This window comes from Calliphora vicina, chromosome 2, assembly GCF_958450345.1.
Source record: "Calliphora vicina chromosome 2, idCalVici1.1, whole genome shotgun sequence".
Lineage (NCBI taxonomy): Eukaryota > Metazoa > Arthropoda > Insecta > Diptera > Calliphoridae > Calliphora > Calliphora vicina.
Window position 1 is genome coordinate 37,394,107 of NC_088781.1, and position 20,684 is coordinate 37,414,790.

The following is a 20,684-nucleotide window of genomic DNA, read 5'->3' on the forward strand; positions in this document are numbered from 1 at the left end:
TAAATTCAAAATTTTCAAATACTTTGTTTTCCATATGACCACAATTGCTGCAGGGATTTCTAACAAAAAAAAAAAAACAGAAAAACAAAAGTATTCTTAGATTTTGTCTACAATTATTTAATAGCTACAATTACTTATCACTTAAAACATCCACGCGTACTTTTAATATATCAATCGATTTCTTAACACTTTCCATTTGCACAAAGAAATTCAGATACATTTCTTGTATGTCACACAACTCAGCGCCCTAAAAATATTTGTATCGATATTAAAAATATTGAAAATTATTGAAAACATTTTAAGGAAATTTCATACAGCACAGATTATTGTAGACGCAATCAAAATAAATTGTTTTAAATACATCTTTAGTTAATGCGTGTTAATTTGATTGAGCAGAATTTTAAGACTGAAAGATCTTATATTTTTGTCTTGTTTAAATAATTTCGAATTTTATTAAAGATGAAGATGATAAGAATTCTGAGTAGAACGGGAGAAAATCTAATAAAGAGCACGTAAAGCAAAATATTTTGTTTATGAAGAGATTTTTTAGTTAATCTTAAGTAAATCCTCATAGCAATTCTGGGTGACTGTTCTGAACTATTGATTTTAGCTATCATTTGGAATCTCCACTAGTTACATAATTAGCTACGCACAGTGGTTTAGTAATGTGTTTTAAAAAATAATTCGGTATCTCGAGAACTACTAAAGACATTGTTATGAAATATCACATGGTTGGAGCTGAGGTATTTTGAAGTTGATTTGCAGTTGTTCAGGGCGAGTCCTCGAGTCTCGTATTCAGGGTTTACAATTGCTACTATATTAGCCGTCAATTGCTGTAAATATACATTTTTATCAATCTGCATACTAAAAATATAGTTACTATTATAATTTTGTATAACTCTGCTAATATAAATTGTTGTTACTATTCATATATTACTATACAAATTGCAAAGTTAGTTTGCAATTTCTAGTAGCAGATACAACCAGTTGTCAACTCGTTATTGTAGCACAACAACCAAAATATATGTTCGTGCTATAGCAGCATACACACTTTTTTGCCGAACTAATATTGCGCGTCAGCATTCGTTTTTGTTTTGTTGTGCTATCAATTTTCTCTGGCAGCAATTTACATTTCTTTGGTTGCTTTGCTATGGTTGCATTGATATTTCTTGTTTTTTGGCTATTTGGATGCTGCTAGTTATTTTATTGTCAAGTATGTAATACGAAATAACGATTATTCATTAGTGTAAATATTTTTGAATCTAACTGAGATATTGACTTGCATTTTTTTTGTAAGACCAAAAATTAAAATATCTAAACAAGAAAAAAAAATGTTCGGAATAAATGTGGATCAAATTGTTCCTAATATGTATTTGCAATCCTATTAAAATTTTGATAAAAATTTTAGTTTTAGAAACTCAATAAATATGTAATCTGTAATAAAATCTTTATTTATTAGCAAAACTCAATGAAATTTTCAACGTTTTTTAAATTTGTCATTCCAAATTACAAAGTGTAAAAAAACTTTTCAAAAGGTTAAAAGGAATCCCACAATTCCTAAAAATTTAAGCGAAAATCCCGAAAATGGCATTTTTTACAATTTTAACCATATGGTCTACATTTCCTTCGGGGCTGGGAAAATACTTTGGGGATAAATAGGGAACAAATCAAGGTTTCTAAAGCTGCTTTCCGTTTTTTGATCCCAACTTTGGGATTTTAGAACATGTGGCCCAAAGTTGAAATTTTTATCAAAAAATAGGTCAAATTCCGAAGGACGAAAGGGCAACATGTTCAAAAAATAGGACATGTTTTTTATATCAAAATGTTCTCTGTAAAGCTACCTTACAGAAAAACATAAAATTGTTATATGTTCTTAAAGAAAGTTTTTTTTTAATAAAAAAGATTTAAGTCACCTTTTCATCCAAAAAACAGCAAAAATCTACTATTTTTTGAATTCTTAAATTGAAAATCGTTTATTTTTGGATCTATAATCGATATTACTCTGAAATATTTTGTATATTACTGATAATTTAGTTGTCTAACTAACAAAAAAAAAATCGAGCCCGTTCGGTACAAAAGTACGACCTATATTTTTAAAAAAGCGGACCAAGGTATGGTAAAATTTTAAAATTTCAATTTTGAAATGCCTATAACTCGAAAAGTATAAGAGATAAATAGCACACACAAGCATATTTTTTCAAGACATAGGCGAACGCTTTCTAAACATATAAAACTCTTTGAAATCGAATGGGAAACAAAAAAATGGCACGTGTTTAAAAATTTTGCATGACGAAGGTACCCTATTCTGAGCCCCCATAGCGCCGCCCCTGAGGCATTTGTAGGTCCCATTTCAATAATTTAAACTCGAATACTCCTTGGCTATGTCCGCGTCAAATTTTATCCTGATCAGATCAGCCGTTTAGAAATGCCAGATATATTTCAAACAAATTTTGATTCTGCCCAACTGTACATTGGGTGTGTTTACTGATATGTTGTTATGCACTTATCAAGAACAGCAACTGATAGCATCAATTGCAGAAATGTCAATTGTGCTATAGCACAACTACAGAAGTGTGTATTTTTGCTAGAAAAGTTTGCCAGCACAACAAAATAAAACGAATGGAGTGCAATATTAGCACGACAGAAAAACTGTGTGTGGTACTAAAGCACGAACATGTATTTTGGTGGATATGCAATGGATTGTGTTTGCTACTAAAAATTGCATACTAGCATTGCAATTTTAATAGTAATACGAACGAACAGTATGAATATTTATATTAGCTGATTGTGATGAAATGAGATAATTTCATATTTATTGCATAGTCAAATGTAAGAAATATGTTGCTAGAGCTGAATATCGAAACCCTGCTCGTATTATTTTAAAAATCGCCAAAAATCCATTAAAGAACCGAATGAGCTGAAATTTATAATATAAGTAGTCCTTGACAAGATCTATAAAAAATATTTATTTAGGCTATCTCTTGTAGTTGATGAGATATTTAGGTTTATTTATTTAATTTGTGCACAATCTGTTTTGGTCGACATATTCTTTTAGAAAATCAGCTATATTGGCGATAAAATTCTAAATAAAATAGAAGACTTGCAAACAGTTATCTCTTCCCTGTAAAAAGTTTCACGCATCCAAAGTTGGAACATTTTTTTATGGTTTTTCCAAAAAAAGTCTCTATACTTTCAATTCATAAGCGTGTAAATTTGACTCAGTTAAGCGAACATTGAACCAATCAAACTTGGTTAATTTTCCAAAAAAAAAAATCGAAAAACGCAAAACAACGATTCTAGAAAAAGCGCCATATTTGTATAGCTCTATATGGAACTTAAGTCAAACCGTATGGTTACTATCAAACGGTAAATAACGCCACAGTGGGCACTTTATAAAAAAACATATTTCACCTGTTTTAGGAATTTTGTTGCTAAGGAGTGAGAACGAAAAAATCTTAAAATTAATAAAAAAAGAAACCACAAAACTTAAAGTTTTGATTTTTTTTATTTGATTGAAATTATTATTACAGCTTACAAAAATATTATTTTTATAGTTCTAATCATTAGTGATGAGTTTATAAACCTTTTCCGGAAAGGATTTTATAGAGTTTTTTGTTACTTTGTTCGAACAGATAGTTCATCTCCATTTAAAATCTACCACACTTTTGGCCCAATATCTCTCCACTGGTTAAGCTCCAGGCAGTTTGGAGGATTTGAATACCACATTATTGTTCTTGTACCACTCAATATCTTGCTTACCATGGTGACAGGATGCCAAATCAGGCCAAAAATAAGTGGACACAATAAGAAGTCTTATGAATGGAAGCATCCTATTTTTGTAAACATTCCTTAATGTAAATTTCGGTATTTATGTCAGCAAACATAAAAATATTGACCCGGAAGCTGGAAAAAATTTGCCAGAACATACGTTTCGTCATCAACAGGGCAATCAAAAGTATGGAATAACATAATTTTTGCTCTGCGTCGCACAGTGGCTCATTTTCTCTTTTCATCGGTCAAAACTCTATAACTTTTGAACCGATAGAGATATTTTAGAATTTTTTTTTTGTGGACAGATAACTTCTTATCTTATCCTGCAGTTGTTGCGCAATTTAAGGTTAAAGTTGAACTTTTAATTTTTTATAGCATTTAGTATGAAAATGCAAATTTTTTGTTTTTTGAATCAGCTATACTTATTAAAAAAAAGTTATCAGCAGATAAAAACAAGTAAGGAAGTGTGTTCGGCCAAGCTCGACAATATAATACCCTACACTATAATTTATTTTCGTGAATGATTTTCGGAAGCGGGTCTTATATTGGAGCTATGACTAATTATGGACCTATCGCCATGAAATTAGGTCGTGTGATTTATGTCTATATGGAAGTTATTTCTATTGAATTTTGTGTTTATACCAACATTTTTAAGAGATTTATGCTCGTTAAAGTGATTTTCGGAAGTGGGTCTTATATGGGAGCTATAACTAAATAACTTCGGGAGAACATTTATATGGGTGCTAGGTGAAATAGTAGACCGATTTCAGTAATTTTCAATAGACTTCGTCCTCGGGCCGAAAAAAATGTATGTACTAAATTTTATCGCAATGTATTCAAAATTGCGACTTGTACTTTGCGCAGTCATATGAACAAATAAAATAAAAATAGAACAAAAATTTGGGAGTAATTTCATTCACATGAAAAAAGTGTTCAACAAACAGGTCAAAACAGGTCAACAAGTATATATAGGCTTAAAGAGGACACTTTGGACTTTCTCCTGGTTGTAAAATTTGTTTAACCCCTTTTGACCCTAAACACTTTTACTCCACTGAAATTCAAATTTGGCTAAAATATAGTACCTGAGAAAAAAATTAATAACACATCAGGTATAAACGGTACAATGACAAATCATATCAGCTCTTAAAGACTATTATCCTACCAATATAACAAAAGAAAAATCATCCAATTATCTATAATAGTTTGCGAGTAATAATAATTTACTTCTGAGCAAATTTACAAAAATCACATTTTTATAAAATGACATAAAATATTTGACTTTAACAGCATGCCACGCACACAATTGACAATATTTTTATCTAATTTTTTGGCTACCTTAGTTTCAATGTGTTTACTATTGAATGGCATTAAATCAGAGTTAACAAAAAGTTGGACTTTTGGCCGATGAAATTGAGATATGAGCCACCGTGCGTCGTATAAACATATGAGTTAGTTATTTATCCGTTTCAGACAATTTTAAGATTTTTGCCATCGATTTGTTAGTGCATATTTTTGCATATTTTACTCTTTACAGCATATTTTATCATTTATAGCATATTTTGGCATATTTAGTTTATAACTGCATATTTTTGTTGCATATTTTCTTTTTTTTAATTATTTTGTTTTCTTAATATGATTTTATTGTTTGCATTGTAATTTTTCATTTCTATATTTTACTATTTATGCAGAACATCCTCTCAATACTGATTGTTGCACAGAGAATTCATGTGCAATAATATCTATATTGTTGCACATGAATTCTGAAAGTCAAATATTATCCTAATAATTACTAAAAAGAATTAAGTTTAAAATTGATCAATTGATTAAGATTGTCTAAGAAACTCTACGGAAATCTAAAATAAAGATTTAATTTGAAAATTTGAAAACTTAGGTAAATACATAGTAATTTATTGCAATAATAAAATTAATTGAATCAGACTATTTTCTATTATACATGAAAATTTAATTTAATTTATGAGCTCAATATTTTTTTTACTTTCTATTTATTTGTTTAATAAAACTTTGAAATTCAACAAAACCCGACTATTTTTAAGTGCATATTTTTATATTTTAAGAGCATATTTTTCGTTTTTAAGTGCTTATTTTATGCGCATAAAACTCTTTTTTTAGAGCATATTTTTGGTTGCCCTGGTCATCAATTATGCAGGAGGTATACATATTTTTTTTATAAAACTTGAGTTCAATTTCCGTGCTCAGTCTTTGGTCTCTTGAGTTTTAGCAGCGTTCCTTTCAGGAATTTTTTGAGCCTTGTATGTTTTTAAACATGCATTGGCTTAACTTTTCGTGCGAAATTTTCCTTCACGAATGTGAATTATCCCCAACCAAGAGTAAAAAAAAAAATAAAAAAATATGGTTAACTTAGTGAGCAAACCTACTAAGTCTATTATTAAAGGTTAGTCAAGTAGTTCTAAGATAACTAATATTCCATTTTATTCATTAATCTCTAAAAGCCCACCTAGCTATGATTTATTAACTCTATAAACAAAACCTACAGAACGTATTATAATTATAATGAAAGTCAATTCCTCTAACCGAAGACGTATTAATTTATATGTGTAAAATTTTTAAAACTTAATTTTTTTTTTAAATTTTTATATTTTTTTTTGATATTTAGCAAAAAAAAACTTTTGGTGAAAAAAAAAAATTGTATACGTTTATTTATTATATACGTCGTTGAAAAGGTCTTTGAAATATCTATCATTAGATATCCATATTGTCTGTATTTATGACTTAGTAATCCAGATATAGGTCAAAAATCGAGGTTGTTCCTCATATCTCAGCCATTTGTGGACTGATTTTCTCGATTTTTAAATAGCAACCGAGCCGGAAGAATTTGATGTATGAATCGTGTATGTAAGTTATTTGGGGGCTTCGGAAAGTAGAAAGAACACACAGACGAAAGTTGAAAGAACAGACAGACGGATATGGCTTAATCGACTCCGCTGTCTATAAGGATCCAGAATATATATACTTTATAGGGTCGGAAAATTATATTGTGGAAATTACAAACGGAATTACAAACTTGTATATACCCTTCTCACGAAGGTGAAGGGTAAAAAAACACATTGTTTATATGTTTACTTAAATTATTCTATGAATTTTTTGTTGACTTTGTAAATAAATTTATTTATGTAAATACAAAAAACATTTATTTAATCAATCATATACAGTTGGAAAAATAAGTCTGGTTAAAGAAATTAACAGACTTTAGAATGATCGACAATGGTTCTAATGGGTATAAATATGAAAAATTTGCCAAAAACCCAAACAGTATTTATATTGGCTGTTTTTGGGCCAATCATAATAATAAAGTGTTACGAGTATATTCTGCCTAGATGAAAATGTGGAAATATTTATTTCTAATTTGCCTTATAGTGGCTTGGACCAGTGCTGATGTGGTTCATGTGCCAGTCCATAAACATGAGAATTTTGTGAAGACCAGCAGCGATATTCTTGCTGAAAAGTCTTCATTGCGCACAAAATACCAGCTAGCCCAACAAAGTTCTTTGCCTGAAGAACAATTGTCCAATTCTTATAATATGGCCTATTATGGCCACATTACCATTGGCACACCACCCCAAAAGTTTGTTGTACTTTTCGATACTGGCTCATCGAATTTGTGGGTGCCCTCTAGCCTTTGTAAGAAAACGGATGTTGCTTGCAAGAGGCACAATCAATACAATCATGAAAAATCCAGCACTTATGTTAAGAATGGTAGACCTATTACCATTCAATATGGATCGGGCAGTATGAGCGGTTTTCTGTCTCAGGATATTGTTACGCTAGAAGGTTTGGAAATTAAGCATCAAGTTTTTGGCGAGGCCACAAATGAACCCGGTAATAGTTTCACTTATGCCAATTTTGATGGTATCTTTGGTATGGCCTACAGATCTTTGGCTGAAGACAGTGTTGAGCCACCCTTTAATAATATGTTCGCCCAAGGTTTGGTTGACTCCGATGTATTTTCATTCTATTTAAGGCGCGATGGTTCTGCTATTGATGGTGGTGAATTGATTTTGGGTGGTGTTGATGACAGCTTGTTTAGTGGTAAACTCACTTATGTTCCCGTAACCAGGAAAGGTTATTGGCAATTCAAGGTTTTGTCAGCTTCCATCAATGACCACAGTATTTGTGACAATTGCCAAGCTATTGCAGATACTGGCACCAGCTTGATTGTTTGCCCTCAAGCTGCTTACAAAACTTTGAATAGCCAAATTGGTGGTACTTACAACAGCAAAGATGGCAATTACTATGTGGATTGCTCAACTATCTCTACGCTGCCCATTGTTAAGTTTGACATTGGTGGCACGATCTTCAATTTGAAACCAAGTGCCTATATCATTAAGCTCGATCACAGCTGTGTTTCCAGTTTCACTACTATGGGTACAGATTTCTGGATTTTGGGTGATGTTTTCATTGGCCGTTTTTATACCGTTTTCGATTTTGCCAAAAATCGTATTGGTTTTGCTCCTGTTGCTTAAGAATAATGTTAAGATGTAAATAACTATTAAAAAAAAATCATAAAAGTAGGTTTTATATAAAAAGAAAATACTAATGTATTTTATTCAAATCTCCATTATCGCAAAAAAAATATATAATTGTGTAAAAGTACTTTATTTGCCGTGAGTATAACTATGAAATTTTTCGTTGTCAAATCGTACTCAAACATATACTAAATTGTCCATCCCTGCTACACAGAGACTTATCTAATACAACAACCCTTAAAAATACTGGTTTTGTTATTCTATGCACTTCAAATTGAAGTCTTCAAGTAGTTTTACACCTTTAAAATTCCTAGACAACAACCATGACCGAATTATTGTTCATATCATTGCCAACACTAGTCGAAATTGAAAATGAATACGGTCTTAATACCATTTTTCCCATAGAAAACACAGCCACACACAAGATTTTCTACAGAAAATGCCATTATATATAACATTTTCTATAGAAAATACCGTTATACACAATATTTTCTATAGAAAATTCTGTAATACTCAATATTTTCAAGAGAAAATACTTTCTAGTGCCCCAATTGTTGAGAAAGCCTAATGCAGTAGACATATTAACAATCCTCATACCAGTATCAACACATCGCCCACATAAGCAACAATTTTTATCCGTTTTTTGTCTAGTTCAATGAGAATAGAGTTAACAGCGATAAGCACAAGGAGGAGAGAGATCACTAGGCACTGAGGGCCTCGTCCAACTTGTATGGACTTAACGCTATTAACAAGATTTGCTGTAACTAGTCTTGATTTCAATATGGACACTAGAGTGCTCCAAAAAAATAAAATTGCGAATTTTGACCGTCCCCCCATCTAGAATTGTTCTACGTATTGTAGAAACATGTTGTGTAAAATATTAGTATGATAGGATAACGTTAACTGGTGGCGCAACGACGCTGAAGTTTTGAGGTGCATTTACAAGGGGAAAAACAGCAATTTTTTCAGTTTTTGTAAAAAATTTGCCATTAAATAATGACTTTTACAATTTAATTTAAAGGAATCGAAATGTGTACTTAATTGTCGTTATAATAAGATATAAAAGACAAAAATTGGTTAAAAAGTGTTAAAGTTATTAAAAAATCGCCAGGCCATTAACGTGTCTCAGCCCACTAGAACAAGAAATGTACTAACAAAATTAACATATTTTGCTAAATATTAAAATAAAAGCTCATTTTTACTTAAAATATATCCATATTCACTTGTATATGACATTTTGTCTTAGTAGGAAATCGTTAACCTATTCGTAGGTATGACCAAACAAAAATAATTTTTTAACGGCAGTTTCAAAACTCCATTTTCAAATTTTGTTAAACAATGAATGAGCGAATGAGCCCAATTTCCTTACTGTTATTAATTTTAAGTAAAATCTGTTCAGAATATAATAGTCCAGGTAATTTTAAATACAGTCTGAAAGTTTTCCTAAAATCGGAATACGTTAACCCTTAAATCGTGAAGGAAATTGGGCTCATTCGCCAAAATATGGCCAAAAAATTAGTTTTTCACGAAAATCGCAAAATTTAAATCGCAGTTACGGAAAAACTATAGGAGGTATTGACATACTTTTTTCATATTTTTATTCCCTATTATGTTCTCAATAAATCCCAATGTGATGATCAGCTAATTCTGAAATTTGTTTAACAAAATTTTTAAAAATTTGAAATTGCAGTTTTGAAACTGCCGTTAAAAAAATTAAATTTTTTTGGTCATACCTGCGAATAGGTTAACGGTATCCTATGAGGACAAAAACTCATCTTTAATAACTACTAAATTTTTTAACCAATTTTTGTCTTTTATATCTTATTATAACGACAATTACGTACAATACAATACATAGAACAACTCTAGAGGCGGGGACGGCCTGTACCTAGGAATTTTTTTTCGCCAATACAATCTTGGAGCACTCTAATGGACACTAACCAGTCGCTGATATACTCTTCAAAAAGAGCATGTTGAATTGCAAGACTAGTTACATTATTGAGAGCACCCTCTATGTCCGGTAAGGCTGCCACTATGTATTGTTTTAATTCGAGGGATCAATCTATAACTCTTACGACTTCATGTAGAGCTGTCTGTAGAGCGACCCTTAATGTAGGCATGGTGACTGCCTATAGAGCCCTGTTGCGCCCTTTAGTCGATGCCTTATATGAGAGTCGATGAGTTTTCCAAACGTTTTAAGTTGGAAAAATTAAAGACTTATTGGAGGACTTTTCCTTCGCATTCTCATGATTTATTTTGTCGATTTTGGGAATAAAAACAACCTTGACCCTCCACCAGTTAGTCGGAATATGTTTAAGAGAGAGTCAGTGTGAAAATATTCTTTGAAGCCAGGGGATGATATGCTTTTTTGCACTTTGTAGCAGCTTTGTCAAAATGGTGACTTGAATTGGGAGAAACTATTAATCGCCCATTTCATTCTATCTAGGATATAATGTTACTGTTGATATTGAATAAAGTCTTATTTTCACTCGCAATATCCGTAACATCATCCTTGTAACTTGGAAAGTGAGTGTTCAGTAGGATATCAAGTGACTCTGCCGAGGATTTGGACCAGGAGTCATCCTACCTTTTTCCCCATTGGGTAGAATTCTACTTAGTCTTGCATAGTCCTTTGTGTTATTTATAGATTTGCAGAAACTTCCCCATGAGTTTCTTTTTGCGACTACTAAAGCTTTTTGTAAGTTTTTAATGTATCACGGTATGTTTGCTAAAGTTTTGGTCCTTCTTGGGAACCTAATTTTTTTTCCGTCAAGTTCTAATTTCGAAGAAAATCCAATTATGGTTAGAGAACGAGCTTTTGTTGGATACCCTCCTGCTATCTACTGATACCTTAGTCCTAACATTTATGAGTGCAATATCTAATACTTTGTCATTCAATCTCATCCGCTTCACTGCTCCTCGTACCTGTTAGCCTGAACTCGTTTGCCTCCCTCACCAAGAAGCTTAAAATTCACCTTTTCAAGTTCATCTTAACCAGATTCGGTGATGGCGAGAATTAGGTATGTGACCATCGCCTTGTCCATCGCGAATGATGGAGCAGTAATCCATATGAATTTTGGGGTTTTGCAGCTTTAAACACTCCAACATCTTATTCCTATTGGTAGTCATCTTTGGTAACCAAATCCGTGTACGCGGTCACATCGAAATTTCTTGAGCAGGGATCAGGTTAAGGCTTAGACCTTCAATGCATCACTGATCTTTGCGATGCATTTGCTAAGAAAGTATTTTGAGAACTTGTCCAGGCGTTTAATCACCCTATAACCCCATTGAATCTCACCAGAGTCAAAACTAGGTGCCATACTAGTTCCATTAGTGAACAAGTGTTCCAATACAAGCTCAACTAATTTGGACTCGATTTTTCTGTTGCCAGAGCCATTAAAAGTTGAAGGGTCGTCTGTCAGTTCGTGGTTGTTGCTGGTCTCGGAGAGGCTTTTGTATCGGCGAGCATTCTCCTTTTAGGCGATTTGTCTCCCTCTGTCTGAGAGCGAATGCGATTGCACCTTTCAGTGTCTTCGGCTGCTGCCTTAGATGTGCTGGGTACGGAATCCAAAAAAATGTGTTACTCATTTACAACACCTTGGTATTTTACGCGATCTTTCATGGCACTTGCTGGCAGAATTCGTAGTAATCTTGTTAAGAATGTCTTGGCGTATTTTGATTTAAGGATATCTTCCAGACTCTTCCTCCTTGTTCTTTTTTTCAATTGATTGTCAATCTTGGCATTCGATTGAAGAGGTTCATTTGTCAGATTTTTAGGCTGAAATCTCTTGACTGGAGTCTAGAAGGTCGTGTTCTGATGACGACCCGAGTTCATCGGTTTTATTTAGTGTATTGTTGTTCATAATGTTGGTCCCAAGAGTAGGCAAGTAAAAGAATGGACCATCCATGCAGTGACGGCGTACATGGACTAGACAAAATAATTACATCCCAGTACCGGATGGTAACTGTTAGCGACTAATATTCTTTTACCACTAATCAGGTTTTGGTCGCTGCTACGTTAACCTTACAAGTGGGGGAAAGGATAAAAAGGGGAGAGAAAGGATTAAAAAGGATAAGGATGGGGGATAACCTTTGGTCGCGAAATCCTTTCACCACTTCGCACAGAGGAATGGCTTCATAAATTTTTTTGCAAAAATTATAAGGATTGGTCGTAGAGCGCTGAAATTTGACACCGAAAATTATATGGACCAAACTAAGAAAAAAATAAAATTTTATCAAAATCGTCCACGCCCAACGCCCACTGCCCATAAAATCCAAATTGATTTATTCGCATTAAATTGTTTATATCCAAGCAAAAGTCTAGAAATTTGGTACATACATTTATTGAAACAAAAAAGGTACGCACGCCAAGTTTCAATAAAATCGGTCACGCCCACCGCCCACGTAAATAAATAGATAAGAATTTTTTTGATATTTCGTTTATTATTCTACAAAAAGTTTTAAGTTTTTGTCCTGTTCCGAAAATTATTTTTTTTTTTAATCGAAACAAGACACCATTCATTTTATTAAAAAAACAGCTTGGGGGAAAGTAGGGCCACATTTTTTTCCATGGAAAATCAAAAATAAAATAATTTTTAGAGACTATAGATTTGGTTGGTCATATCTACTTAACGGTTTATGATATCCCCATAATTTTTTGTTTATTTATGAAGAAATGTTATATTTTTCAAATATGTTAAAGGTAAATGGTATTATTAGGAAAATTATACATATATAAACCACTGAATTGCGTGAAAATATAAGCAAAATTTTTGCTTAACACCCTTGCATGGACTTTACTTCAATTTTTTAAAAATAAAATTAAATTTTTCTTAAAACTAATCATAATATTCTTTAGACCCCTTTTACTCGCATTATAAATTCAATTTGAGCAAGAAATATACCATTTTAAAGGAATTTATTCACAGAAGTGCAGAATATATATTATATCGAAATCTGTTCTGTTTTTTAGAAGTTATAAGCGTTGAAAGATGTTACTAACACATAAGCAAAAACGTGTACATGTGAACCTTAAGCTAAAAAGTAAACAAAGCAATGCGTGTTTCTCCAATTTGTTGTTGTAAATAAATAAGAGAAACAATTAAACAGTATTGATTTCGCTCTATTTTATAGAAAACAAAGAAGAAGACTTTAGTAATTTAAAGTCACTTAAAAAAATTTATTTTGAAGGTGTTTTTTTTTATAAACATAAACAATTTTTAAATTTATCAAAGATTTATAAAACTAAATTTCCATTAAAAATTGTTCTTATTAACCTTTGACAAATTTAAACTGTTTATACATATGGGGATAAATATGTAATTGTACATAAGTAAATAGTTATTTTATAATATGTGCAGAACTATTACTGTGACGGTTTTCAAACTTCATACGAATCAATTTCTTATCACTGCATGAAGTTTAATCAAAAATGGGACGGGAAGGAACAAATGGTGCGTCACCTCCCATACAAAGTAAATTGTTATTTCTAAATATTTTGTGAAATATAATTGCAAGATTTTTAAAATTGTGTCTAAATAGCTCTTTTAACATTTTGCATAGTTTCACTAAAAATTTTCGGGATTGGAATAGTGGGCGTGGCACACCAATACAAAGTAAAAATTTAATTTCGAATATCTAGAGAACTATAATTGTAAAAGTGTTTAAACTTTTTACAAATTAATTTCTTATTACTGTGTGGAGTTTAGCTGAATATAGACGGAATTAGATTAGAGAGCGTAGCACCTCCCATACAGAGTAAATATTGATTTCGAATATCTGGGGAACCAAAATGTAAGGGGTCGGAAAAGGAGTTGAGTCACCTCCCATACAAAGTAATAATTGCAATGTTCTTTAAACTTTGTCTGCATTGCTCTCTTGCCATTTTATATAGATTGGCTGGTAATGATCTGGATTGCATTAGTGGTCGTGGGACAAAGTAAATTAATTTTGAATATATGGAGAACTATAATTCTAAAAGTATTTAAACTCGGTATCAATCAATTTATTACCATTCTACGGAGGTTAGCTAAAAACGAATTTATTCCTGATTACTGTTCGAAGTTTAGCTAAGCATGATCGGCTTACTAGGAATAACCACTCCCTTATAAAGAAAAGTTAAAGTAAAGCTTGATATTTACATAAAAGGTTTAAAAATGGGTGGGATCAGAGCAGTGGAGTGAACTGTAATTGTAATAATATCAAGTGAACTGTAATTGAGAGATTCTCAATATTTTGTATGTGTAGTTAGGTTTTATCAGAAATCCATTCATATTTTTTTAATTTTACTAGGGTAGGGGTAGCGAAGTGCACCGGGTTATGCTAGTATTAATTAAAACTATAAGTGTACATTTCATCTTTAACCCTTTAATGCATATTGTTGCCAATTGTCTACATTTCAGTTCCACTTAATTTTAGACGTATATATACGTCTATATAGCTTGATATATATATCAAGCTTATATATACGTCTAAATGGAGTACGAAAAGTTTCAGCTAAAGAAATTCTAAATGAAACTAAAGCTAAAGGAAATATAATAAATAAAAATCAACTAAATATTTGATACTTTATAGAAAAATAAATGTAAAAATCATTTAAGGGTTAAACATTTCTCTACAAAACTGCATCATTTGATTTTTAAATTGAGTTTTTGAAAAATTTACTTTTTGACACTAAAAGCCCTCTGTGCATCGCGACAAAATTTTTATCCAGGTGGTGGTTAATATATATGGAAATTTAAATATTTTTAAAGTCAGAAAGAAGGCTTGTATAAAAAAGATGATACTATCGTACTTTTTTTGATACCATTTTATAAGAAACTATGTTAACGTATTTAAAAATAACACTAAGCTAACATTACAATAAATAAATTTACCTACAAAGTAAATAAATAATTTAGTATTGAATACATTGGATTATTTTCACAAGCATTTTTTTCCATTTTCTAATTTAAAGTTTTAGAACTTTTTTTTGGTCCATTGTTATTAACATCACTTTCAGTTCTTTGAGACAAAAATCTGAGACTTTTTTACTGTCTAAAGATTTTTTTTAGGAATATTTTCTTATCATTAATTTAGTTGTCGATTTTGGTAATTGAATTTTCAAAGCAAAAAAAGTAAACTGCAAAAAAATTTACGAAAATATTGGCAAATGAAACTGAACGAGTTTGTGGGGGGGAAAGCACATATTTGTAATTTCTTTTAGAGAGTTGTCTACCACAATTCTAATAAAAACAAGTAGCTAAGGCAGGTGTGTAGGTAAAGAGTGGGGGTACAATTTTTAAACTTTATTTTTTTGGAGTTTTCAAATCGCATCCATATTTTTTGTAAATAATCTGTATAATCAGTAGCGTATTACACATTTTTTAAAAATGTACTTTTTATGAACTTATTCTACCATCATACTTAAGTTGCTTGGCATCATTATCTCATGTTGAAGAAAGTTTTCAGTTACGACATTATTCCCCAACATGTGACCATTTTTGTGTTACAAAACAAGCTACGCCTCTGTAACTAAATAGAAAATTGTGTATTTAGTCGGCAATTTACGGGGCATATTTACTTTTAGTTGGCAGAAAAAATAATATTAGACAAGAAAAAACTTTAGTCTTTCTTAACATTTCACGCTTAGTTTTTTTCCCCCCGTTTGATACTTCAGGGTCTATGCCAAACAAGAAAAGGAAAAAAAGAACAAACAAAAAATAAGAACCTCAACCAAAGATTGTAATTTAACATTAACTTTATTTGAAAACATTGTAAAGTTTTCATACATGTGTGTTTGGAAAATGTCTCGAAGAAAATTTCAAGTGGTACTTGATGTATTTTTTTCCCTCGTTTTCAACATTTTTCATGTTGAAAAACGATTGTTCTTTTCTCTCTAGCTCGCCGTGTGTGTTCGTATGTTAGTGATGTATGTAGGTTTTATTATCCTTATTGAAGATGTCCTTAAATTGTGCACACACACTCCCATCTATATAGAAGTAGTTTTGTTGTACATGTGATGTTCAATTGTGGTTTTCCAATACATACAATTAGACTTAACTCACACTTACTTAAATATGTATGTATGTGTGTTCATACAAATAAATAGATGCTCATGAAGTGTATGTTCACGACATGCACGCGCATGCAATCAGGCATTAAATTAGCAAGGATTTCGTTTACTTCTTTGCCATTTTTTTGTTCGTTCTTCGTCGCTTTGTTTGAAAAAAGTTTGTCTCTTTAGTTTATTGTTCCGTTTTCTTTTCCCACAAAAGAAATGAAAATAAAGAAAATGTTTTTCTAATTTGTAAACTGTTTAAAAGCTATTTATTTGTGCAAGAAAAAAGAAAATCATAAAAAAATTCATTGTTAATGTGATAAAAAAATATATTTAATTAAAATTAAATGAAAAACTGAATTTGGAAAGAAATTAAAAAATGCTGGTATATTCTTAAAATTGAGCTACGTTTATGCTATTTGTTTTATTTCTTTTTAACTTGTTATTCCGATAGTTATGTAATTTCACATAGGCGTAGCAGAGGAGTATTTGATTTTAAATTTCGGCCTTCATCAGTAGCGACGCACAGTAGCGTCTGTATAACAAGTAGGGTTGCAAAAATCTAACATTTCATGTGCCTCTAAAAATATTGAATACACTATTTTACAGGAAGTTGTCCAACGATTTATGTACATATATGCTACTCTTAATAAAATCAGATTTATAGCCCTTCAAAGTTGAGTGATTTTCAGTGTTCCAAAAAATAGACAATTTTTAGGCAATTTTGTCCGCTTTCAAATACAGTATCTCAAAAACTATATATTGGATCGTTACAATTTTTGATTCCATTGATAGATCTATTTATTAAGAAAAGAATGGACAAAAAAAATTGTACTGTTTGCTTTGTATTTGTCTATTTAAATCAATATTTACCAACTATCCAATTTTTCAATATTTCTCAACTTTTTATGGAATAAAATAAATAAAAACAAGTAAGAGTACTATATTCGGCCGTGCCGAATCTTAAATACCCTCCACCTAAATATGATAGTATAAAAGCTGAAATAATATAGCAATTGTTAGAAAGACTAGTTTACGCAGAAGATATTTTATTTCAAATGTACAAAAAATTGTATCTAATTCAGCAATTTATAACTGAAATTCCTATTAGAACGTTTGACACAGTTAATTATTGTCTTTTAATTGAGAAATTGTCGTCTAAACTTAATTTTTCTAAATCTTCGTGTAAATTATTACTTTTTTACATAGGTAACCGTTAACAGTTTGTTGGAACTGGGTTAAACGATCTACAATATCTGAGTGTCAAAGTGGCGCACAGTGGTATGAGAAAAAAAGAGGGAAGTAAATCTGTAACTTCTAAACCCTTAGTCCGATTTTAATGAAATTTCACATGCGCAAAGGGGAAGTGTTGTCGAGTTTAAGTCTGGACCTCATGATATGAAATTTAACAATTTATATACTTAATAATTAGTTAATACGTTTGGATCAACATTTTTCCCTTTTAACCTCAAGTGAAGAAACAGAGTATAAAAAAGGGTATACAAATATATTTAGACAAATTTCCAAATAATTGGTTGTGGGACTTATGTGGGAGCTATGACCTATTATGATTCGATTGTCATAAAATATTTTTACGTGATTTTTATGTATTTATATGAGAGCTGTGGCCAATTATGGACCAATATTCACAAAATTCAGTATTATGATTTTTGAATACAAATTACTGATCTGTGTACCATTTTGGTTAAATATATGGATGCTATGACCTATTATGATCCTATGTATTTAAGGGCTTTTTTTGTAGAATTTCATATAAACAACGCTATTAACAAGAGTGGACCTTATGTGGGACCTATGCCGAATTATGCACCAATATTTAAAAAAATCTTGTAGTACGATTCTTGGATACAAATTACTGATCGGTGTAAAATGTTGGTTCAGTATAGATTTTTATGGATATTTATGCAGGTTAATATGTTTTCCTGAAGTGGTTCTTATATGGAGGTTATGACCAATTATGGGCCTATCATCATAAAATTTGGAACATCGATTTTTGTATATATTGAATAAATTTGTTTTGAATTTCAACCTGATAACTATATTTGTAAGAAATTTATGAGGATATTAGTGATTTTCGGGAGTGGACCTTATATGGGAGCTATGGTTAAATATGGACCGATATTCACAAAATCCAGAAGTATGATTACTGGATTCAAATTACTGGATCTGTGCGTAATTTCATTTTGATATCGATATGTTTTTAATACTTTTTAAGGTTAATATCTTTTTCCGGAAATGGGCCTTATAGGGGAGCTATGACCAATTATCGGAAAATCTGCATAAAATTTGGAACAGTGATATCTATATATATGAGTATAATTTGTGTGGAATTTTAGCATGATAAATGTATTTATAAGAGATTTATGAGTACTTAACTGATTTTTGGAAGTGGACCTTATATGGGAGCTATGGTCAAATATGGACCGATATTCACAAAATCCAGTAGTATGATTTCTAAATATAAACTATGGATGTGTGTGAAATTTTGTTTTGATATTGATATTTTTTAGATATTTATGTAGGTTATTGTGTTTTTCGGAAGTGGTCCTTATATGGGAGCTATAACCAATTATCGGCCGATCTTCATAGAATTAGGTACAGCGATTTTGGTATATATGGGGATTATTCATGTCGAATTTCAACTTGATAGCGATATTTATAAGACATTTATGCTTATTTAAGGGATTTTCGGAAGTGTACTTTATATGGGGGCTATGGTCTAATATGGGCCGATCCACGAAAAATTTTGTAATATAATTTCTTTTACCATGAAACTTATTTTTGCTGAATTTCATGTGGATATTCCTATTTTGTAGGCATTTATAGACATAGAACCATATTTCGGGAAGATATTTGTATGGGGGCTAGGAGAAATCCTGGACCGATTCTTATAATTTTCACCAGAGTTACTCCTTTTATCATAAAAGTAACGAGTGCAAAATTTTATGATATTAGCTGCAATATATTTACAAAAAATGCCCAAAAATATGTGAAAATTATCAATTTTTTTTTGAGGTTGTCCCACATTTTCATTCATTACTTTGGTTCCACTGTACCGATTTCGCTGATTTTCAATACCAAACTGCTTAGGACAATAATAAACAATTTTCTTGCAACTCTACTATGTTTGTTTGCGTATTTTGGACGAGAGCGTGTTTTACACAGACGGACAGACGGACAGACGGACAGACGGACAGACGGACAGACAGACGGACATGGCTCAATCGACTTAGAATTTCATAAGGATCAATAATATATATACTTTGTTGGGTCTCAGATGAATATTTCTCAATGTTACACACGGAATGACAAACTTATATATACCCTCATTCACCACTTATGGTGGTGGAGGGTATAACAAGTAAGAGAGCTATATTCGGCTGTGCCGAATCTTATATACCCTTCACCAAATTATACTTCAAAATACAAATTTTAAATATTTTTAGGTAAACAAATTTTTTTTCCAAAGTTGTTTTTTCATTTTTTGGGAAATAAATTTTTTCGAATTGTTATTTTAAATTTTAATTTATTTTTTAATTTTAAAATTTTGTTTTTTTAATTTTTTTTGGTGAACAAAATTCAGGTTAAAAAATATTTTGACCTATTATAGGTCCAACTTACTATGGTCTTATATACCGTCTTATATATCGTTGCATAGGTCTTTGAAATATCTATCATTAGATATCAATATTGTCTATATTAATGACTTAGTAATCCAGATATAGGTAAAAAATAGGTCAAAAATCGAGGTTGTTCTGGTTTTTTCCTCATATCTCCGTTATTTATGGACCGATTTTGCTGATTTTAAATAGCAAACTTCTCGAAAGCATGTCTGACAGAATTATTGAAGATTTGGATCCCGAAGATATCTTCAGAAAATTGATTTCAACAGACAGACGGACATGGCTTTATCGACTCCGCTTTCTATAAGGATCCAGAATATATATGGGGCATTTCATGTCAAGTGAACCAACTTTTGAAATCGATGTCTTCCAATCGACAATTATTCAACAAGATCGGTCGAGAACTCTCTGAGTTATAGGGGGTAAAATTTTGACATTTTGGTCAAACAGGTGTTTTTTCTTATCCATGTAACTTATTACCTATTGTTCTTAGCAAAATGTGTCCCAAATAGTTTAGATAGATTTCTTCAATCTTTCGAAAAAAATATTTAAAAAAAAAAATAAAAAATTTTTAATATTTTTTTTTCCAATTAAAAACTTTTTTGACTTTTTTTTTTTAAATGGGCCTTTTTTTCTTAAAATAAAGCTTAGATATTTTCCTTGAACACCTATTTGGTCGCTTAGTGGGATGCGAGTGGGATATCTATAAAAATAAATATTTTGTAA

At 31.2% G+C, this 20,684-nt stretch overlaps 1 protein-coding gene and 1 long non-coding RNA gene across 2 annotated transcripts; one reads left to right on the forward strand and one right to left on the reverse strand.

The window, feature by feature from the left end:
* Positions 1-5: 5 nt before the first annotated feature.
* On the reverse strand, positions 6-379 carry LOC135951297 (uncharacterized). The gene is made up of 3 exons (XR_010575963.1): positions 316-379; positions 135-247; positions 6-59 (listed from the first exon to the last, which is right to left on the reverse strand). It is a non-coding gene; the product is annotated as an uncharacterized LOC135951297 (long non-coding RNA).
* Positions 380-7,072: 6,693 nt separating this feature from the next.
* Positions 7,073-8,335, forward strand: LOC135951901 (lysosomal aspartic protease-like). Its single transcript, XM_065501648.1, has one exon. The coding sequence runs from the start codon at positions 7,128-7,130 to the stop codon at positions 8,271-8,273; it is 1,146 nt and encodes a 381-aa protein (XP_065357720.1). The 5' UTR covers positions 7,073-7,127; the 3' UTR covers positions 8,274-8,335.
* Positions 8,336-20,684: the final 12,349 nt, after the last annotated feature.